The sequence below is a fragment of the Mastigoproctus giganteus genome, chromosome 4, assembly GCF_048544385.1.
Source record: "Mastigoproctus giganteus isolate SK-2022 chromosome 4, ASM4854438v1, whole genome shotgun sequence".
NCBI classification, from domain to species: Eukaryota; Metazoa; Arthropoda; class Arachnida; order Uropygi; family Thelyphonidae; genus Mastigoproctus; species Mastigoproctus giganteus.
The window spans coordinates 201206812-201231617 of record NC_143578.1 but is presented as its reverse complement, the minus strand read 5'-3'; the positions used below and the strand labels follow the sequence as shown (position 1 = coordinate 201231617).

The window sequence follows — 24806 nt, the reverse complement described above, 5'->3', positions numbered from 1 at the left end:
AATGGTTAGGCCACAACTTGAATACTCTCTTCATCCTCTGGCAACTTCATTTCAGGAAAGGTAACTGGCTTTTAAGAAAGGGAGAAAAGGGGCTGTGAATTCAAAAGAATGTTCCATTGGCTGAAAAGTCTTGAGGTTTTCAAAGACATAAAAGGCTTGAACAAAATATTGAGTAATATTTTCTCCTCAGATGCTGCAAACAAGAGGATGTATCTTCAAATTAACAAACTGAATATAAGGTTATTACAAATGATGATTACAAACTGAATGTAAGGTTACTTGCTTTTAGTGAGCTTTTTGAACATGCTACCACTATCTTTGTATAATCCGAGTATATTTTTATATATAATTTACCCGAGTCATTAAATAAATTAATGTATTGCCATGTAGCGGTTACTGTACAGCCAATAAGTACCAAGCTTCGTGGCAACATTCGCTTTACTCTAACAAAAACAAGTAAAGATTACTTTACCCCTCAAATCTTGTGATGGTAGAATTGTGTGTTTTCAGATATTAAATTTGGTTTCTTTTACTCTGTTAACCTGGAGACTGGACATATTTAGTTTTAATTAAAAATTTATTAGAAAAAAACCAAATTACTACAGAGAAAATGGCTTCATTCTTATTTACGTATTACAATGATGAAAGGAAAGCGACCAACGAAAACTGCAAGTGATGGTGCCAGGAAACGAAACAAAATTGATTTAGAAATGAAAACGATTAAGAAGTACGAAGCAGGACAAAGTTTGTTATTTATTGCAAAGGAATTAGGTCTCGCTGCTTCAACAGTGAATACTATTTTAAAGGACAGTCAAAACAGCATTCAGGTGCAATATCGAAGATGGAACAGCTGTTAATAATATGGATGGAAAATCAGATTTAGAAGTGAGTGCTCCTGAGTCTAATGACCATTCAAGCAAAAGAAAGCAAGTATTTATAAAGATATTAAGGATAAGTATAGCAAATCCCAACCCAGGTTCGTGGCAAGCAATGGGTGGTTTAATAGGTTTAAGCATCGCGCTGGTTTCCACAATATGGGCAGAAATTACTAAAAGCTGTTTAAATGGCGCATGGAAGAAAATATGCTCATAGCACTTAAAAGGCTTCAAAGGATTTAAAGTATGCGGTGAAGTTGCCAGTGCCGATTCTGCAGCAGCAGAGAAATTGTGTGATGTGTTAGAAAAAATTATTGATGAAGGCAGTTTCATCAATAATTCAACACATTCAATGCAGCAAATTTTTAAAGTTGACGAGACTGCTCTGTATTGAAAAAAATGCCGGATCGAATATACATTGCCAAAGAGGAAAATATAATGCCAGGTTTCAAGGTGTCAAAAGATGGGACCACGCTTTTGCTTGGGGCTAATGCAGCGGGAAATTACAGATTAAAACCACTACTTGTGTACCATTCTGGAAATCCTCGTGCATTTAAGGGCATCAATAAAGCCACCCTACCCATTAATTTCCGATCAAACCAAAGAGCACAGATAACAATATCTCTCTTTAAGTATTGGTCTAAATGCTGCTTCATTCCCGAGGTTGAAAAATATTGTAAAGACAGCAACGTTCCTTTCAGGATTTTGCTTCTATTAGATAATGCTCCTGGACATCCTACACATCTAGTTGATTTCAATTCGAACATGAGAGTCATATTTCTACTTCCAAACACGACTTCACTCATCCTACCTCTATGGATCAGGGTGTTATTTCAAATTTAAAAGCATACTATTTACGCATAACATTTGATCAGGCATTGTCTTCAGTAGATGGTGAGAAAAATTTTATGTTAAGAGACTTTTGGAAATCTTACAATATTTACCACGCTATCTTAAACATTAATAAGGCCTGGGCAGAATTTACTGAAAGTTGTTTAAATGCCGCATGGAAGAAAATATGCCCACAGCATGTAAAAGGCTTCGAAGGATTTGAAAAAGAAGAATCATATGAAGAGGTTACAGATAAGATTGTAAAGGTTGCAGAGCTACTTCAGTTGGAGGTTGATGCCAAAGACATGGAGGAGTTAGAGGAAGAAGAGAAGGAATTATCTAACAAAGAACTTATTGACTTGCAGGCAGCAATAGTGAAAGAAGAAAATGTTGATGAAGCTCAAGATGAACCAAATGAGGAGCCAAGACGCTTCATCACCAGAGAAATGGCAATGACATTTTGTGAAATTGCATCGGCAATGGCAAGTTTGAGAAGATGGATCCTGACAGTGAACGATTCTTAAAAGTTAACAGAGGGGTGAATGATATGCTTGCTTGCTTGCTTGCTAGCTACAAAGAAATCTACGATGAAAAGAAAAAAAGCCACCGTTCAGTCATTCATTAATATGTTCTTTTGCAAGGTTGAGCAGCCGACCCCTTCTAAATCTCCACAGCCCTCAACCTCTGCAGTGGCGTACTTATCAGCTGAAGATGTCGATTCTTGCAATGATGCTAGAGAGGAAAAACTTCTGACGTTATGCCAGTCTCCTCTCTTTTTTTTTTTTTTGTTATAATTTTATAATTTTGAAATTTTTTTAAATTGCATACTTTTGTAATTTTTCCTGCACATGAGATAAAAAATTGAATAAATACAATAAATAATTCTATTTACATGTTCGTCAAACATTTCTTTTTTGATTCAATCAATTCAGCGAACACAGTTATGAGTGCTGCACAAGCATGGTGGAAATTCCGACTTACGTAGCGTTCCGTGGAACGCTATGTAAGGGTTGCGTAAGGTATTTACCAATTCAAAATATATGCAGATTTCTATAAATAGACAAAGTGAGAAGCAGCAGCAGTTAGGATAAGAATGCAAGAACATTTAAAATGTCAATCTGCTAAAAAGTTATAAATCTGTAATTGCCCAGATTCAGCATAAAACTAAATATAGAATATCATGTATTAATTTCATATTAGTGAGAGAGAGCCAAAAAAAATCAATTAATAGAAACAACATAACCTGTACATTCTTAATTAAACAATTTCTAGGCAATAAGCCTAGTATCAGAGATACTGTTTTTGGCCATTAATGCACCATATATTATTCTGATAATCACTACAGCCAGGCAGGTTAAGATCAGTGTGCCATAACTTTAGTTAAGGGGCAAATAACTTAACTATTGCTATTTCTAAGGAGTCTTCTACCAAAAATAAGGTTGATATTAACTCAGGTTTAAGATAAATACTAATTGATAAGTTGATTTTTTTTATCCTTATGTATGCTTGCATGTGACTGATAGGGAACTGATATAGTTTAATGGTTATATAATGGTGAAACGTTATAATACAAAGAATTACCCTTCACAGCAGTAGCTGATAATCATTAAGAGACAACCAAAAAGCAAGCAACATAAGTAGAACAAAGTGACACCAAACTGTGAAGATCATATACAATAACTTCCCAATTTACAAACACCATGTGATCCAGAAAAGTAGTTAATGAATCAGGAGTGATTTTTCCCATAGATATAATGAGAGATGTTCCAAAAAATGTTTGCCCCCTAAAATGCATCACAACTGGGATAACTGTAAATTATATTAAGATATATAAATATATATAATAATTATATTATTATATATATTAACAACAAAATTTACAACTTTTTAATAATAAGATTTTAAAATAATATCTTTATTTCAAAATACAGTAGAGGCAGATTGCATTTGAGGAGCAATGCTTATCAATTAATGAAGTACATAGAAATTTTTTTTGTTTAAAAGAAATCACTATAGCACTGCAGTTTAACACAATAACCTCTACTGTAATTTTAGGATTCTCTGGGATTCTGCTGTAATTATCATTACTTGATTTTGGAGCAGCAAAAAAAAAACGTGAAGGCAAATTCATACACATGTCATGAACTCATTGTTTTTTCATAAGTTTTTCCAATGTGTGTGTGTGAGAAAGAGTACCATCATTAAGTTTACTCAATCCATTTCAAGCCTTAAACACTTCAGTCTGGTCTCCTTGCAAGTGCTTAGTCTCCAAGCACTCCAATTTGCAGAACTGTAGTCTTTTGTGGTAAGAGTAAGTAATCCTTTGTGTTTTTGACTAATCTAGTTGCTCTTCCCTGCACCCATTCCAAGAGATCCATATCTTTCTTAATATGAGACTTCCAGACCTGTATGCAGTACTCAAGATGTGGCCTAACCATTGGCTATAATCAATGGTTAGGCCATTATATGAAATAGTCACCTCCTTGTGCCTGCTGACAAAATGCTGTAAGCTGTCCTAGCAGCCTGTCTGCACTGCTCAGAAAACTTCATGTCAGACTCTATAATTATCTCCAGGTCTCTTTTATTCTCCACCACCTTGAGTGTGGTACCACTTAATTGGTATGTTATTCTGGGATTTTAAAATAATATCTTTATTGCAAAATATGATTATGATATGATCAAAATACACTTGTGAGTTAATGAAGTAAATCTAAGGTATTGTCCATATGCAGTACCTTGGATTTACCAATGTTAAACCTCAACTGCCTAATTTTGCTAGATCTTGCGGTAGCAGTATGATTGATTCCTCTCATTAACCACTCTGCCAACCTTTGTATCATCTGCAAACTTAGACAATAAGCTTGATACACCTTCATCAGTATGATTAATAAATTTTGTAAACAGTAAAAAGTCCAACAGGGAACCCTGACAGACTCCACTAATAACATTAATCCAAGAAGAGCAGTGTCCATTTAAACCAGCCTCTGTCTTCCTGCCGTTCGACTATTGCTTTAGTCATAGCAGTAATTTGCTCCTAATTCCAAGCTGCTACAGTTTGTGCAACAGTCTTTCATGTAGAACAGTGTCAAAAGCTTTGCCAAAATCTAAATATATGATATGAAAATTATTATTTGCAGTCAGTTTTCTCTTGTTACTGCATCATAGTACAGTAACAGTTCCATTTCGCAGTAGAAAATAGAACCACCATAACAAACCTCATGGCCGCACAGACATCAATTCTTCAAGCCTTCAAAACTAAATCCGAATTAGCTATAGTGTACGCTGACATTGAAGCTGCTTTTGACAGCCTAGACGTCACAGCCCTTCTCAGACTCCTGCAATTCTTCTTCAGGATTAATGGAGACCTACTAGCTTTCCTCACCGCCTTATTGAAGAATAGAAGTGTCCACCTCACTTTGAAGAAAACCCACTTTACAAGAAAAATTAATGCAGGAGTCCCTCAAGGTGGTGTCCTGTCTGGCCTTCTCTTCTCAGCGATTCTGATTCCTTTCATGAGTCATCATGATGATGCTCTAATATATGCCGACGATATAAAGTTTCTTACCCTAATCCCACCGTCTGCAAACCCAATGGAAATTACGTCTTTCATCACAGAGAACTTGACCACTCTTTCAACTTACTTGAAGATGTTTGGATTAAACCTTAACCCGTCAAAATCTGCAATAATGACTTGCTCATTGAAACAGCAACCAACAATAATTCAACCTTCAGTTTTAGGTACTCTAATTTCCAGTGGTTACCTACCATAAAGATCTCGGGGTCTATTTTGATCTGAAGCTGAAATTTAATGATCACACAGAATACCTCCGGAAGCATTTTAACACCCTACGCTGGAAAGCGAAACAACACTTACTTCATTCCAACGATGCCGCAACCACCAGATATCTTCAAGCCACTGTTTATCCGGCTATTTTATACGCTGCTGAAATTTGGGCGTCTGCGTCGCCTTCACTTCAAAAACCGGTGTTCTTGTGTGAATACTGGACCCTGAAATGGACCACAAATAAGCATCGCCGACCCCCTCAATTGAGAACATCTGACATGGCTGAGCAGCTAAATGTACCCAGGATCCCGAGGTTAATTGACAACAGGCGTTTAATGACTTCAGTAAAAATGTACACAGGAGTAATAAACGCCTCAAACATCTGGGATTTCTGCCAGTGGCACAATCCTACGCCATCCTTGAGGTCAGAGCCCACACTAATCCTCAAATACAACCGGTTGAAACTGTGTAGTTGGTTCCTACCTGCCCAGGCACTCCCCAAAATTCAGGCACAGCTCAGTCTTGGAGTCTACCTTCAGAAATTAGCTACCGACTACAAATACCGTCACATGCTCCTCGAGTGGATTCCATCTGTGGAACTGGGATAATTTCCTCCATATGACGTTTAGTCTTCATTTTTCATTATTATAATTTACATGTTTGTAACTCATAATTTCCATGTAACGGTATTTTTTTTTTTTTTTTTTTTTTGTCAATTAATTTCATTTATAATTTCATTTATAATGTAAAACTCCTGGCCATGTCGCCGTGTTGAGTATTATTGTCTCTAGTACATGTCCTGTACTTATTAGCAATAAAGAATTTATTTATAGTAACTAATCGGATTGGTCACACAGGATCCCCCTTTACAAATCCATTCTGTGATTTCTGTATAATTTCATTCCTGTTAAGATGATCTTGTAAAGATTCTTTAACCACGATTCCATTATTCCACCTAGAACATGCAGAAGTTTGCTTTTAGAGCCAGCGGGTGGTTGATTGCTGGAACAAACTTCCATCTGTGGTAGAAGTTGTTAGCTTAAATAGAGTCAAGGCAGAGCTTGACAAACATTTAGAGCGAGTGGATGGGTAAAATAAGGGTGTGTTTTTTTTTTTTTTTGGCTGATGCTATATAAGCTTGCTTTCTTGCATCATGTGCCTATGTTAATGCTAACAGAAATCAGGCTGGCTTACAGGTCTGTAGTTCTTCTCATCAAAAGCAAATTTAATGTCACTTTCTGAATAATAGAGAAATCTACACACCTTCAATCTGTAGCAGCCTCCCCCAAATCCAACTGTGCTCTCATAATTATGACCAAAGGCTTGCTTACCTCTTTTGCTGGTTCTTTTAATACAATTGAATAGATCCCATCAGCTGCAAGTGCTTGTTTACTTTTTGCTTCAGCAGTTCCATTTTCTACTCAATTATTAACAAAATCATTTAACCATAGTTATAACTTTTAATTTTGGTATTCCCATCCCTAAAACCATTCTTTATACATGAATATAGATACAAAATATTTATTTAGTTAGTTTGTAAACAACCAGAACTGGATCATCAATGGTTATGCCATTCATATCTAGTGGGCCCCAATGTTGTTCATCCCTTTCCTTCTAGTTATAACATAAGCAAAGAATTCTTTGCTACTTTTCTTTGTATTTGTAGCCAAGGTCTTCTTAATCTGCCTTAACTTGTCTAATACCTTTAGTGACCTGATTGCAGACTAAAGGTAAAGGTAAACTGCAGCCATTATCAACCTACTGCACGATGGAAGCCGCCTCAACAATTCATGTTGAGGGAAATGGACCATAATATGCCACTTCGTTCAGTGCGGGTTGGCAGATCGACTGTATTTAGCAGTCAGGGGCTTGAACTCCGGTCTACTCAAGGAGCGTGTGCTACTGCACTCCCACTCCTAACCACTTGGCTACAGATTGCAGACTAGTTTGTACTTATTGTAGGATTCCATGCCCTCTCTGCAAATTTATAATCGCTCCAAGCATTTTTCTTCTTTGCCACTAGTTTCATCAGTTCATCTAAAAATCCATTTAGGTCCAAACTTTGAACAATATTTCTTTGTTAGTGTAAAAAGCTTTAGCTTCTCTAATTACTTCCCTGAATGCCTCCCATTTAGAATTTAATGTTGATAACATCATCAGTTGGCTCCACTGAGTACAACTTATAAACTCTCAGACCATTGTAGTTGCCTTTACAAAAGAAAAAGTCCTTCCATTTTACTCCTGACAATAGTCATATCTTAAAGTATGTCCCACATCAATATATTATAATCATTCCTACCTAGTGGTTCCTTTATCTGGATATTCATAATTCTCATTGAAGAGTCACTGCTAAGAATCGGATTAAGAGTATTGCTTCTCTAACATGCTGCTTTATAAAATAGTCATCCAATAAACCCAGAAAATTTTAACAATATTAACATTATTTTTATTCACAGAGTTATGCAGCAATAATACATATCTCTGTAAACAAAGTAGTGTGCTATTGTATTTAGGTACTTAGTTTAGTGTAGTATTCTCAGATTAAATTGAATTTAAACAGAAATCATGCCTCAGACTAGAGAAGCAAAGAAAAGAGTTCAAAGTGGCAGAAATTCTGCAAAGAAAAAGAGTTCAAAGTGGCTTGAGGGAGAACTGAAAAGGCAGTTCTACAAACACAGCATTCAAAATGTACTACTCCTTTGATGTTTGCTAGACCTTAGTTCAGGAAATTGTCAAAACGAATTTCAAGAATATGGCTATAGGGAACGTGAATAGGTAGTATGAAAACTACTTGCTACAGTCTGCCTAATCTCATTTAAGACCCTTTGTAAACAAAATTTCTAGACATAAGGAATGGTGCATTCTGCACTTTTGTATGCACAGAAGACATTCTTCATCGAACATCTGTTCGATGTAAGATTATCAGGGACATTTAGTGGCAGATATTCCCCTTTGACTGTGCTCTGTGTTGCATTGCACAAGTTCACTACATGTATATTATGCCTCTGGCTGCAGATTAGAAAAGTCATAATGAGTTAAGAGTCAGGTTTCAGAAAACATTAGTTAGCTGTAAAAACAGCAGTTCTGTAAGAGTGATCAAGTTTTTTTCTTCCTCTTACTCCTTTCCATAACTTGAATAGTATGACAAACATTAAGGGAAACAGGTGATTAATCTTTCAGCAATTAATTGTTCAATTATCTGAGAATACTACTCAAGCATGAAATACTATTTGCTGTTAACATTCAGGAAAACGTGTGCACTCAAGGAAACGCCAGACAAGCTACAAAAATCCTATTACAATCTAATATCACTGCTGACAGAAATGGCAACAAGTAGCAGATATTCTGCTACTTGTTGCCATTTCTGTTGCCAATTCAAGTTAAACTTGAATATGGCTCCCAAGTCTCTATCTTTGCTAGAAATTCTTGTCTTTGATGGCTTTATCTAAGTCTCCTAGCACCATACCATACAGGTTGCTGTTGGAGTATTTGGTAATTCTCCCATCCAAAGTCTTTTTGTGGAAGCTGATGAACCACTACTGATGAACCACCACTATACCCACTGACTAATGCAATAATCGTAAATTGATAGTACAGTACAACAGTTGTGTATGCCAAGGTATGTTGGAATGCACAAATGCATTGCACCCTTTTGTTATTTTCAGCTAAAAACAAGTAGATGTGGGTATAGTGGATTCAGCAATACTGATATTTGAGGAGTGGAAAAGGTAACCAAGTTTAAATTGCTGTTTCAGTTGTTTCATGCTGACAGCAGAGCTGGAGTATTGGACACATCATGCTAGGTGTTAGTGTTGCAGTCTGGTAGCAAATATGATGGTCTGGCTAGTTTTTTTTTTTTTTGATATATGTTAAGCCCTCCAGATGCTGATGGATCAACATCTGGATGCCATAGCCTACTTGAACATTCTTTATAAACTTCATTCCTTCATGGCCACAATTTATCCATCTGACAATCCAGCAGGATAATGCTCCATATCACAAGCCATGAATCACTCAGGAAAGGCAGAAGCATGTGGGTGACTTTAAAATACTTCATTAGCCTGTTCAATCATTGGCTGTTAACTCAATTGAGCTTTTGTGATATGAGCAAGAATGGGCCGTTCGTGGCAGTAATCTGAGAAAACTGCAGGCCATTGAATCTGCACAGGCTATCATCTCTGTAGGATGCTTTCATCACCTCATGGAGGCTTTTTTGAGACCTAAAAGAGATGTTTCTAAGTTGGTGTTCCTATCAAACTGTTCACTTAATCTATAAACTGCAATTTTTTTATTTACAGATTATTGACCAACAAATGGAAATATTTTGTTCTAAAATAATTTTTATTTCATTTAGGGCTGTAGTACTGGATAAAGTGACAGATTTTCTTCTCTTTATTGGCAAGCTTGTTATAGTTGGAGCAACAGGTAATTGTAATGTTTACCATTAAATTCTCCAAAGGGCATGTTATTACTAGTTATTGAAACAAGACATGTCACTGTGTTGAAGCTATTTATTTTAGAAGACTTTTACAATTATAATATTTAATAATTTTAACTGCTAGTTATAAGTTTCAGATGGTTTCCTTTCATAGGGCTTAAATAGGACCTCATTCATGAGGATTCTGAAGATGTTCATGAACTGCAAATCTACAAATAGCCTATAAGAAAATCAGAGTTAGTTTCTCAGTTCACAAAATATTTTTATATGAAATTCGTTTTAGTACTGCATTAATATTTTATACATATTGACTTCATTAAATCTGCCAAGGCTAAACCAAATAGAAATATATAGAGGTTATCTGATGGTAGAGTATGTTGTATAAATTAACTTAATATACTTGAAACTCTACTGATGAAAACTTAGTGCTTCTAGAACATAGTGCTCATTTGTCAGTGGAAAAGTCATACTGTTTCAAGATGGTTAGAGTAGTTTACCTATTCATTGTAGTTGGCTTTTTGCAGCTAAAATACTAGTGCCACAGTTAACTATGGGCTACACATTCAGCATACCAGCTCAATCTTTTAGTATGTATACTGGTGACAATATATTACAGGATCACAGCCAGTAGAACATCTTATAGCCTTTAAATGTGCCTATGCAAATATATAATTTATTCACCATCAGAGCAGAAAGCATGCTAGGTCCAGTTTACATCTCCCATTAACCAGAACACCAATGCCAAAGTCATCTGCCGACCGGGCTAGCCGAGTGGGTAAAGTACCTGCCCGGCAACCCAAAGGTCGCGGGTTCGATTCCCGCCTCGGGCTTGGATCACTGTACTGCAAAAACCTTTGGAGGTGCAATATGGCCACAGAAGCCGATGCGCCAACAACTACCAAATCAAAAAAAAAAAAAAAAACCAAAGTCATCTGGGCTGAAATTCAGAAAATGAAGGGTAAATATATGTCAGTTCCCTCTTCATTATTCGAGCATAATGGTTGTACATTTACAGACCCAACTGTACACTCATTCTCAAGAAGTAGTTGAGAAACAGGCACTCAACATTTTCTCAAGCAGTGCTTGGCCTTATAACTTCTCATTTATGAGAGAGAGGAATTGGCAACTGCACTTGCTACCACAGGCCACTGCTGCACAACCAGATGATATATACAGTATGAGATGATAAAACACCTTCCTTACTCCATGTTCTCTATAACTGAATATATTTGGAGGATCAGTTTCCAGATTCTTGGCATAGAACAGTAATCCTTGAATTTCCAGAGCTAGGAAAGGACCCTAAAATTTCTAACAATTATCACCCTATTGCTCTGTCATAGCTGCTTATATGAGATCTTGTAAAAAAGTTTAATGCTTGATTTATATATTACTTTGAAGCAAATTACTATTTTAAGAAAACAGTGGATGTCTGAAGAAAGGTCCCTTTGACCACTTGACGTGGTTGAAAACAATTGGAAGTATGTGCACTTGGTGTCAGTCTTCCTTGACATGGAAAAAGTGTATGGAACAACTTGGTGATATGGTATTTTAAAAAATCTAGAGGCTATCTTGTTTTTATCTGTAATTTTGATCAAAATTACTTCTGATTTCATGTTAATCTAACTTCTCTTAGTTTTTAGCCAAGAGAGAGAGAGTTCCCCAACGCTCTCCATGATGTTACACTTTTTGCAGTCAAAATGAACTCTGTTATAAGAATATAACAGAGTTCTTCTTCCTCCATCAGTAAATAACGCCCTCTGAGAAAAATGCTGAAATAGTGATTTCAGCATTTTTGTCACTCTTGTAGCATGATAGTTGTAGAATGACAGTTGCAGCAAGTTACTGACCACCTTAGTTTCTGGTCCTTGGTAAAGTTTCAGCTCAAAAGCCTGTGTGCATTTTTCTTACAAATGGAATCTTTACCCTAAACCCAAACTTGGGTTCGGATAAAGTGGTATCAGAAACAAAATTGCTGGGATTCATTTTTGATCAAAAACTTTTCTTGAACATATTTGTCAGCTCAGGATAAAATGCAAAAGGGGTCTAAACATGCACTGTGCTATCTCCTCCAATTTTTGGGGAGCATACAGAAGCACATTGTTATGCTCTTATAATGCACTGTCTCGTGTACACTTGAATATGGCTCCCAAGTCTATACCTCTGCTAGAAATTCTTGTCTTTGATGGCTTTATCTAAGTCTCCTAGCACCATACCATACAGGTTGCTGTTGGAGTATTTGGTAATTCTCCCATCCAAAGTCTTTTTGTGGAAGCTGATGAACCACTACTGATGATTCATCATTAGTAGTTGTCATTTCAATATGCCACAAAAATGGAATCTCTGTCAAGACCATCCCATGTGGACATCTGATTTTATATCATAATGGGAAAATCTATAGAACAATCACAGAATTGCCAGTCATCATTTTGGTATCAGGATCCAAGAGCTAGCTCAACCTATATGTTTTACTTTGGATAATTTTTCCAATCAGCTAGGCAAATCCTCCTCCCCCCCCTCCTTTCCCAGAGAGTATGTAACTTCCATGTATGCCATGACAGTAGTGGTTTTGTCACTTGTCATTCATTTGGAGAGGTCTTTGTTCAATTCCCATCTATGACTGGAGCAATTTTTAAAGTCCTCTTCAATTGAGGGTGATCTCAGGCAAGGGAGTAATGTTTTTCCAATGAGTTATTCCTGGTTTTTCAGCCTGTGCAACATGCAAATTGGCCTGTGTAAGCGCACTTGTAGAGACATAATATACAACCACACGATGTGGTCTAAAACATCTTGTGACTTCACCCATAGGAATTGGCTGAAACTTGAGACATCCCTGTTTATATATTGGCAGCTCTTTGCAACACATAGAGCTGAATATTCTGTCTTCTTGCTAGTATATACAGACATATCAGTCCAAAGTATCTGTTTTATTTTATTTATTTTTTTTTTTGAAAAACACAAACAAATCTGTTTGTTTTTCCAAAAAAAACAAACAAACAAACAAAAAAAACCTGTCTGCAACTGGATTCCTCATGAATGCTATACACACACTGCAGAGCTGCATATGGTAGAACTGGCTTTGGCTCATAAATCCCACTAAAAGGAAAGTGAAAAGCAAACCATCAAATTAAAAATAACAGAATTTATTGAGTAATCAAGTTTTTTTTTTATTCCTTGTTGAATATCATTCTGCAAAAACAAGTGGTTCTGATCACTTAATTTTTCAAAACAATATTTTTTAAGGCATCACTGAAGTACACAAACAAAAAAATAACAATTTATGTAAAGATTTTTTTTTATTTCTTGCCAGTATATACAGACATATCAGTCCAAAGTATTTTCAAAACGAAACACACTGGTTTCGTTTTGAATAAATTTATTTTTCTGCAGAAACAGTGCTTTTTAAAGCATCACTGAAAAGTAAAGAAACAAAAAAATAACAGAATTTGTATAATTATCTCTTTTTCCCCCCCTCTCCTCTTGAATACAATTGGTGCATTTTAAATAAACTAATTAATTTTCTTTCATGGGTTTTTATTTTCTCATTTTTTTTAATGAAACTTGCTCAATTCATAAAACAACTTTCTTAGCATTAGTAGAGGCATATGATGCAAGAAAGCAAGCTTAAGCAGCATCAGCCAAAAAAAAAAACCCTCGCTCCCATTTCACTTCTCCGTTCCTTCCAAATACCTGTCCAGCTCAGCCACAAATTTATTTAGGCTATCAACTTCCACAACAAAAGATGGAAGTCTGTTCCACCAACCAACTACCCGCTGGCTAAAGGCAAACTTCCACACATCTATCCTACAACTGTCTTTCCTCAATTTGAATTTATGCCCCCTCAGGTGATTATTCTGAGCAAGAGGAAGGATCTCAGCTGTAACTCACATAATGGGCATTTTCTGTCTAACATTCTATGCTGTTCTCAAGTGGCATTAAGTTAGTGACTGGCTCACATAGTGTAATTAGCAACAGAAGTTTGCTGTTACAGTTCACAGAAAGCAGTAACACAGAAAAATATAAACTTTCTTTCTTTCTTTTTCCATGGACTACAAGTATTAAACAAGTATCATATATGACAAAAATATATATTTTTAAAAGTTTTAAAATAAGTTATAAAATAAATTTTATAAGTTTTTCATTATATTGAACTTCATAAAAAATTAAAGAATATGAGAGCCAGATTTTCTCCTGCCACTTTTCTTTGTTGATTGAATTTCCATATGCAAGTGCATAATATACATGAATCAGATCACAAATAAAAAAAAAAAAAACCTACAGCCATTATCAACCCACTACAGGATGGAAGCCTCCTCAACAATTCATGCTGAGAGAAATGGACCATAATCTGCCACGCTGGTCCAGTGCAGGTTGGCAGATCAACTGTATTTAGCAGCCGGGGGCTTGAACTCGGTCTGCTTGAAGAGCGTGTGCTACTGCACTCCCTCTGCTGACCATTCTGCTATGGAGGCCATCACAAATAAAAGTCAACATTAAATCTGCAAATGAAATTGACAATCATGGACACTGATACAATAATAAAGGTTACTGTTTTATTTTTTGTCATTGTGGACAATAAAGATGGGTGAATGTGAAATTGAAGTGCTGTTGAATTTTGAGATTGTGTCATATCAGCAGTCCGGTAGTGACTGCTGTATTTTGCATGCCAGGTTCCGCTAGCTGGATACTAATACTAAAAAACTGCCATGATGACTTACTAAAATAAGAATTTGACTTACAAAATGAATTTCATAGAATCTAAAGTCCACTAACAAAGTCTTATCATTGACCAGAAACTTGTATTCTGATTTACATTATCCACAGAAAGTTATAATCCAACTAACACACTGCAGATACAGTGATATCTAAGATATGAAACCAAAAGTAAATTAATATTAGACACTTAGAACCCTCTAGAAATTATTCAGATTTTTATAAAAACTGAATTTTCAACAATTGCATAATCCTATTTTTTCTTCAAATGTTGCATAGGTATACACAGAATGCCTAATACCCAGATCAGATTTTTTTTTTTTTTGCATGCTTCTCAAATTTCAGCAAAATCAGAGATAGAAATCAAAGTTACAAAACATTATAGGAATGTTAAAATTATATATATATATATATATATATAATTTTAAAATTGCGTATGTCTTTATGGCTTTCACTGAGTTAAATTGAAATGGGCAAACTTTTATTTCTTGGACTTCAAATTAACAAGGTAGTAGTAGAAGTATATGATGCAAGAAAGCAAGTATATATGTAGCATCAGCCCAAAAAAAAAAAAAAAAAAATTCACACATCCATTTGTGCTAAATGTTTGTCCAGTTCCTTCTATTAACTTCCAGAACAACAGATGGAAGTTTGTTCCAACAATCAACTACCCACTGGCTAAAGGCAAATTTCTGCACATCTATTCTACAACTGTCTTTCCTCAATTTGAATTTATTCTCCATCAGATGCAGAATCTGAGCAGGAGGAAGAATTTTATCACTATTGAGCTTGCTCAAACCATTCAAGGCTTTATACACATCAATCAGATCACCTCACAGGTGCCTAGTCTTCAAATCATTGTATATCATTGATGATACCCAATGACTTGCTCTGGAAGCCTGTCTGCACTACTCAAAACACTTCATATATGACTGCACAATTACCCCCAGATCTTTTTCATTCTCTGCTACCCTGGTGTAGTACCACACAGTCACTACACTTCTCTGAGATTACTGCTACCCATATGCAGTATTTTGCATTGTCAATGTTAAACTTCAGTTGCCACTCCTCAGCCCATCTGCCCAACTTTTCCAGATCCTGTTGCAGTAGCACACTGCCATTACTATTATTAACAACACTGCCAACCTTTGTATCAGCTGCAAACTTGGACATTAAGCTTGATATACCTTCATCAGTATCATTGATATATATAAAACAACAGTGGGCCCAACACCGAATCCTGGGGGACTCTACTTATAATTAGTCCATGAAAAGCAGCGTCCATTGATTACAACTCTCTGCCTTCTCCCACAGAATCACCCTTGTATCCATTGTAGCAATTTGCCCTTAATATAGTACTGCTCTAATTTGTAGAGTAGTCTTCCATGTGCAACAGTACCAAAAGCTTTCCTGAAATCCAAGTATATGATATCAAAATTATTTTTTACATTTAGTAAAAATCCTTTGTAACCACATCATAGTATCCAATCATAATGGTTGGATACCATGCTGTGTCTGAACTATAACTACAGTCTTGTCTAGATGATCCTGCAGTGCTTCTTTAACCAGGGACTTCATTATTTTCCTTGGAATAGCAGTTAAACTAGCAAGTCTGTAATTACTCGTGTCACCTTTTGATCCTCCTTTGTGAATTGGGGATATATTTGCACACTTAACCCCAGGAACTCATGAGTACGGTGAGTTATGGGCTTGGCTCAACCAGGGTCCTGAGCTGGATATCATCATTCTTCTCTTTCATGGTGATTCCCTTCTACTTTTGACACTCTCTTTCTCTCTCTCTCTCTCTCTCTCTCTGTCTCTCTCTCAGGGGGGAACTTTTTTTTTTCCTGGTGCAGCATAAGCCTCAGGCTTCCTTGCACCATATTAATAATATATTAATATGGCTGTTAATAATAATAATAATAAAGACCTATGCAGCTCCAGTACTAACATACACATTCGGGGTCATAGATTGGACTAACACCGAGCTAGAAGATATCATGCGAAAGACAAGGAGAATAATGACCAAGTGTTGCCAACACCACCCAAAAGCAGCAGTGGAGAGAATAATAATACCTTGGAAAAAGGGAGGAAGGGGCCTAATAGAACAACATCAAACAGCGATAGTTAACCTGAAGAATTACTTTGAGAACAACACAGCACCAGGCCATATGGAAGATAAATAAGTGGTATACCCCACTCAGTCTAAGTGAGGAAACCCCTCCCACCCAGACGGTACAAGAAATGAAGTTAGAAAGATGGGCAAAGAAGACACTCCATGGCAGACACTACAATGATCCCCATCAAGATCACATCGATAATATTTTTTCCAATGCATGGCTCACAAGCGGGAAGCTCTTCCCCGAGACTGAAGGATGACGATTCCTTACACTCCTTTCATCTCCAAAGGGTTCAGTTACTGCTCCCCCAAGATCATTCTGCACATGTGGCTTTTGCGCAGCGGTTTCTCCAAGAAAGTGTTCTTGAAGAAACATAGGCTGGAAAATTCAAGAATGACTTGAATTTTCCAGCCTATGTTTTGTTCACGGATGAGGCTTATTTCACTCGGGAAGGCTTATTCAATCATCACAATGCTCATGTGTGGGCTCATGACAAACCACACTGTGTTGATTACCAAGACCAGGTAATCAACACCAGAAACTATAGAACATACATCGCAAAAGGAGCCCGGAATATCAGATGACACACGTCGACGATGGCACCTGGCCTCAGAACCGATCCAACACATCACTGTGGGGTGCAAGGTGATTACCCAGATGGAGTACTCACATAGACATGGCCAGGTAGCCAGGATAATACATCAGAATCTAGCAAGGAAATACCAGTTGACCAAAGAAATTGTACCATACTACAAATATGAACCCCAGGCAGTACTAGAGACCCAAACCCACAAGCTGTACTGGGACTGTGTCATAATAACGGATAGGACGATCCACACAACAGACCGGACATAACCCTTGTGGACAAGATGGAAAAAGACTACCTACCTGATTGACATAGCGGTGCCGAACACTAGCAATGTCCAGAAAACCCATGAGGAAAAAATTAGGAAGTACACGAACCTGAGACATGAGGTCAAGGATATGCAAGAAGTATCAACCATCCCAATCATTGTGTCAACTACTGGTATGGTACCAAAGACTCTACATAGCAGCCTAGCAGCAATAGGTCTCCCAGAGAACACCTACAAGGAACTCCAGAAAGTCGCAATCCTGAACACCTGTAGGATAGTCAGAGATTTCCTTGATCGACAGTAACACCAGACGTTACAACCACCCTGTGTACTTGGTAGCAGTACCGTCATGGAGTGGAATCCCCCAATCAGGGAGAAATAATATAAGAGCAACAACAATAATAATGTCCAACCCGTGGGAACATTCCCTGAGTCTAAGGATGCTTTCATAACCATGGCTAAGGATTTGCATACTTCCTTTGCTGCCTTCTTTAATATAACTGGGTAGATCCCATCCACCCCCATGTGCCTTTCTTATGTTTAATTTCAACAATTTCTTCTCCACTTTTCATTCAGTTATTGCAAAGTCTTTTAGCTCCCTGTTAGAGTTTGATAAATTTCTGGCCTCCACTTCCCTACAGATCTTCTCGTGTGTGTGAATGTAGATGCAAATTACTCATTCAGTTTGTCAGCTATCTGAGCAGGATCATAAACAGTCGAACTGTCAATATCAAGTGGGCCAACCTGTTTCATCCCCTTTCTTTTAGAGTTTATATATAAGTAAAGTTCTTGCTATTTTTCTTAGCATCCAAAGATTCCTCCTAATCTGCATTCACTTGCCTAACCTCCTTTGTGACTTGATTACAGACTAGCGTATATCTACCATAGCTTTTCATGTATTCAGTAGAAGTCTCTTATACATATGTGTAGTATCACCTATTTGCAAGGATTACTCAAAGGATGAAGTTCTTAATAATTATAGACTTACTGATTTCTAAAAAGAAGTAATGAGAGATCATTTCAGTATTAATGGAACACTATAAAGCAGTGACATCATCATAGCTTCCAGTCTCTGGATTTACAATAAAGAATCAATCTTTTTTTTATTCAATGACCCTTTTGTTTTTGCAAAACAAAGGGTTGTGTTGAAAACAGTTTTTTAAGTTAAATTATGTATTTATTTTATTTATTTATTTTTTGATAATTTCTGCTGGTTTTATTAACAAATGGGCTGTAAGCTGAGTTGTGCTAGACTATTGCAAAATAGAAACATTTTGTGCAAAGCTCTTTAACAATGTCTTTCAGTGAATTCCAAAGAAATCTGTTGTAAAATAGAAGATGTATAGAAAAGATTTTCCGTGTATTGTAAAATCTGAAAAAAGTAACATATATGCCTTTTTTACCATATGTAGATGTGATCTTTCAATTTCAAGCAGCAGAAAATGTGATGCAATCAGTAATTTTTGAACAGATAATTAATACAGACAGTTTTTAAATTCTGTACAGTGGGACCAACTGATGATATTACCAACAGCAAATTCTAAGTGGGAAGCATTCAAGGAATTAATCATGGGAGCTACTAAACGTTTCATACCTATTAAGAAATATTCAAGTTTGTCAAATGAACTAATGACACTCGTGGCAGAGAAGAAAAATGCATGGGATGCATATAAATTATTAGGCGATACAGAAGCCTATGGCAGATATAAGCTATTCTGTAATCAAGTCACAAAGGAGGTTAGGCAGGCGAAGGCAGATTACGGGAAATCTTTGGCAAAGGATGTTAAGAAAAACAGCAAGGATTTCTTTACTTCTATAAACTCTAGAAGGAAAGGGACGAATCAGATTGGTCCACTTGATATCGATGGTTTGACTGTTGATGATCCTGCTCAGATAGCAAACAAACTGAATGAGTATTTTGCATCTACATTCACATATGAGTAGTTATTAAGGATTGAAAATGCCAGAAGGTTATCAAATTGTAGCAGGGTGCTTAATGATTTTGTAATAACTGAGAGCAAAGTGGAGGAGAAATTGTTGAAGTTAAACATAAGAAAGACAACTGGGGTGGATGGGATCTATCCAGTTATATTAAAGGAGGCAGCAAAAGAACTAAGCAAACCATTAGCCATAATTATGAGAGCATCCTTGGACTCAGGGGAGGTACCCATGGACTGGAGATGTGCAAATGTATCCCCAATTCACAAAGGGGCATTGAAGGGTGACACAAGTTATTACAGACCAGTTAGTTTAACTTCTGTTCTGCGTAAAATAATGGAGTCATTGGTTAAAGATGCAATAATTCAAACCTAGCATGGGTTTGTTAAGGGAAAGTCTTGTCTGACAAATTTGATTGGATATTATGATGTGGTTACAAAGGAACTGGATGCAAAAACTAATTTTGATATCATATACTTGGATTTCAGAAAAGCTTTCGATACTGTTGCACATGGAAGACTGCTGTACAACTTGGAGTGGTATGGCATTAAGGGCAAGTTGCTGCAATGGATGAAGGGATGGTTGAGTGGGAGAAGACAGAGGGTGGTAATCAATGGTTGCTGCTCTTCATGGACTAATGTTATTAGTGGAGTCCCACAGGGTTTGGTGTTGGATCCACTGTTGTTTTGTATATTTATCAATGATGTGGTGAGTGTGGGCTTGGCACACCCAGGGTTCTGAGCTGGATATCATCATTCTTCTCTTTCTTGGGGATTCCCTTTAATTCTCTGTCTCTCTCTCTCACAGGATAACCTGGAATTTTTTTTTAGCTGGTACAGCATAAGCCTCAGGCTTCCTTGCACTATATGGCTAGTAATAATAATAATAATATTGATGAAGGTATATCAGGATTAAATGTCCAAGTTTGCAGATGATACAAAGGTTGGCAGGGTTATTAACAACAATAAAGACAGTATGCTACTCCAACTAGATCAAAACAAGTTGGATAAATGGGCTGAGAAGTGGCAACTGAGGTTTAACATTGACAAATGCAAATTACTGCTTATGGGTAGCAATAACCCAAGAGAAACGTACCAACTGTGTGGTACTACACTCAGGGAAGTGGAAAAATGAAAAGGACCTGATGGTAATTGTGCATTTAAATATGAAGTTTACTGAGCAGTGGAAACGGGCTGCCAGGGCAAGTTATGGAGTCTTGTCAATAATATTTAGGAATTTTGCTAGCAGGTACAGGGAGGTGATTATCTCATTGTACAAGGCAATAGTCAGTCCACACCTAGAGTACTGTATACAGGTCTGGAGGCCTCATTTTAGGAAGGATATAGAGTTGCTAGAATGAGTACAAAGAAGGGCAACAAGATTTGTGGGGAACAAAGGGGTGCTCTTACCAAGAAAGGCTTAAGTTCTGCAAATTGCAGTGCTTGGTGAGTAGGCACCTGTGAGGTGATCTGATTGAGATGTATAAGGCCTTGTATATGATACCCTACATAAACACACAAAGGAATTCATGCTATAGGAATGGGTATAGCAACCCCGAACTGCCCTAGCATCATCTTTTTGTCTTCTTCAGTACTCTTTATGCTTTCCTATCCCCTATATTTTTATTTCTCCTGAGCCATTAGTTTACCCAACACACAATACCCGAGATGCTCCTTTTCTGCTTTAAAACACTTTCCTCGCCTATACAAAGTTCAGTGACTTTTTACCGCTACTTTGCTTATCTATTATTCCTTTCTATCCTGGGATGCATTCCCTCAAATCGTTTAACCTTAAAGGGTAACCCTACTAATGCCTTTTTACATTCGTAACATATTGGTTTAATTATTCTCTAATTTAAAGTATTTTAATACATCTCCAACTTGCGATGCATGGGGCAATTAGCCCAACGTATTTAATTTTAAATTTTCCTGCTTTCTTATACCAGAAGTCAAGAGTTTATACCATATACTGTAGCCAACGCTCAGCTTAAACCTTTTATTTCTCCACAGCAGTACAGATCACCACAACCTGCACGACCCCAGTAAGTTGTCTCATTTCTTGCTTTGTATGCTTGTTATTCTTTACTTCCAGCCTCTGTCGGGTCAGCCATGAAATATACTCGTGCCTCATGATTAAAATAAAAAATTTTTTAACTAACTTTGCCTACTTTTCACTTACACCACGTGCAGCGTGTATTTCATGTCAAAAACAGAGGCTTTACCCACTTATTGCTGCTTTCTCCTTTGATTTTGGCAGCTGGTCCTTGAAAAAGGTGCTGTGGTTACGGGACAAATGGCACTAAGTTATTCTTATTAATTCTCCTTTATCTTTGCACCCTTCTCTGTTCACCATGTTAGTGATTTCTGTTCTGTTCGCCGTTTTTTCTCCATACTTAACATTACTAGTACCTGAATGTTAGCATATTGCCTTTCACCACTACTAACGTATGTAACAAGTATGGTCATTGGGTACTTTCTGTATATAGCAGTGTCCCAGGTCCATAAACCATTATTATTTTATTATTTTTTTTATTACTAATAATATCCAGCACCTTTATTCACACTGACGTGTGACATTTGGATGCAGTGCACTCCGAAATTTGTAATATTCAACTATTCAAATATTCTACTATTCAAATAAGCTTAAAATTATTTAACTAAATTTGCATTTTCGCTGTCTATTGTTAAGTTATTTTCTGTGTAAAACTGTATAACCATTTTTATAATTCTAAATTACTCAGTCGGACCTCAGTTTAATGAAGTCCTTTTATAGCGAATCATTTTGAATTCCCCTTGTAAGTTACATTTAAAATACTTTATGTTGAGCGAAGAAAATTTTCATGTAGTGAACGGTACGCACTGTTCGCATTTCTGGCCTTTAGGCAATTAGTGTTGCTGCGTGAATTAAGAGAGCTAAAGGGATTACCATTCTACAACTTAGTGGTACCTGGTAAAACCTATCCGACCACCTGTCCCACATATCAAGAAGTCACACTGGTCAACAGTGAACAGATCAAGGGGTATTCCCAATGGGCTCTGATGCACCTTCTATTGCAGTGGTGTCCAAACCCTTTCCTGTTCAGGGTTCATATTAAAAAAAAAATTTGAAGTATGATTTGTTTAGTGTGTTACGTTTTCCATATCTTGTTGCACATAAAAGTAAAATTGAAAATATTCGAAAATTTTATTAAGTACAATACACAATTACATTTACCGAACAAAACATTTAATGAGAAAATTTTTTTGATAATTAACAAAATTTAAAATGCTGTTTTAGTTCACTTTCCGGCCGGGCTGTAGGTTGGACACCGCTGTGGATCAACTGTAAGTGCCCCATTCGAGAATTAAGGGGGTGTGATTTTCATTTACCCTGACAAATGATCAATGATCATCTGTTGTTTTGCAAAAGTGCATTATCCAAAATTTTCCATAAATTTTTCCCATCTCTGTTTACATGGTCACAGTATCTGAATATCTAAATGACACTAACATTTTGGACAGTTTCAAAAAAAAAAAAAAAGAGAGAGAGAGAGAGAGAGAGAGAGAGAGAGAAATAATTGAAATTTAAGATCTAGTGACAATACCGATGATGAACGAAGGAAAATGAGGACAACAAAGGTATTAAACCTTATAAACATGAATTGTTGGCATTTGGTGAAAACAAAGTTAGAAAATTGTCAATTAGGTTACAGTTAAATGAAAGAGATACAATTCGTGTATTTCGAGAATACCTACCGTATTTCCCCATGTATAAGATGCACCTTTTTTGGAAAAATTTGGGGTCTAAAAACTGGGTGCGTCTTGTACAGTGGTTGTAGATATATTTTTACTTGCATTTCCTGCATTTTTGCGCTTATTGTTTTGCACTTGTTACCGGTATATTAGGTTACGTTTTGCCACGTTCTGCCCAGAAATGGCTCAGAAAAGATTTTCGTAGTGCTGAATTCAAGTTAAAAGTGATCCAGTTTGCAAAAGTGAATGGAAATCGTGCTACTGAATGTAAGTTTGGTCCTCCTCCAACTGAGAAAACAATCAGAGACTGGCTACGGGAAGAAAAAACCCTACTGAAAACACCACGGCAGAAGAAGGCCATTAGAGGCAAGTCAGCAAAATGACCTGATTTAGAGATGGAATTGAAGATATGGATTGAGGAGCAAAGGGCAATTGGAATTCCTGTGTCCACAAAGATGGTTCAGCATGAGGCAAGAAGAATTGCTGATGAAAAAGAAGTTACTGATTTCAAAGGAGGAGACAATTGGTGCTTCAGGTTCATGAAATGGAATGGACTAAGCATGTGTACACGCACCAGACTTGCCCAAAAGATGCCTGAAGGCTATGAGCAGAAGGTCCTTGAATTTCATCGTTTTTGTCATTCGATGTTGGAAGACACATCAGTTTGAGTTGGAACAGATTGCAAATATGGACAAAGTCTCCCTTCAATTTGATGTTCCAAGTAACAGAACTGTTGATAAGAAGGGGGTGAAAACTAACTGTGAAAACAAGTGGACATGAAAAGAGCCATTATAAGTTGTTCTAGCCTGTTGTGCCGTCAGAACCAAGCTGCCTCCTATGCTGATTTCAAACGCAAAACAATGCCAAAAGAAGACATTCCTCGAGGAGTGATTGTCCATGTACAAGGGTTGGATGGATCAGGATGGGATGAAGATCTGGTTTGAGAAAGTTTGGAGCAGGAGACCAGGTGGGCTCTTACGCAAACCTGTCCTATTGGTGCTTGATCAGTTCAGGGCACACACAACAAAAAATATAAAGAAGATTGCTGCAGAGTAAAAAACAAAACTTGCCGTCATACCTAGAGGCTTGACATCCCAGCTCCAACCACTTGATGTCAGCATTAACAAACCCTTCAAAGCTGCCATGAGAGACGAATGGAACCAATGGATGAAGTCTTCTGGGACAATTTGACACCAGCAGGAAGAGTGAAGAAACCAACTATAGGAGAAATTTGTACCTGGGATAATATCAAGATTGAGATCGTTGTCAAGTCATTTAAGAAGTGTGGCATTTCAAATGCCATAGATGGAACTGAGGATGAGGCAATATATGAAGACAGTGATTCGTCATCGGACACAGATGACGGATGGCAGGCTAATGGATGGGAGTTTTGACAGTGATGTGTTGTATGAATTTTATGATGAATAAAACATGAGTTCAGTAACTTTATGTAATACATTATTTTTCAAATTTGGGGCACCCAAAATTAAGGTGCATCTTATACATGGGAAAATATGGTAATTGA

General features: G+C 36.9%; 1 protein-coding gene across 2 annotated transcripts in view; it reads left to right on the top strand.

Moving 5' to 3' along the window:
• Positions 1–24806, top strand: part of Ctl2 (Choline transporter-like 2) — a 387011-nt gene that overhangs the window by 342253 nt on the left and 19952 nt on the right. For both annotated transcript variants that reach the window (XM_090371991.1, XM_090371992.1), the window contains exon 21: positions 9845–9915. In XM_090371991.1, the coding sequence (XP_090228117.1) occupies positions 9845–9915 (71 nt within the window). The remainder of the gene's footprint in view (positions 1–9844; positions 9916–24806) is intronic.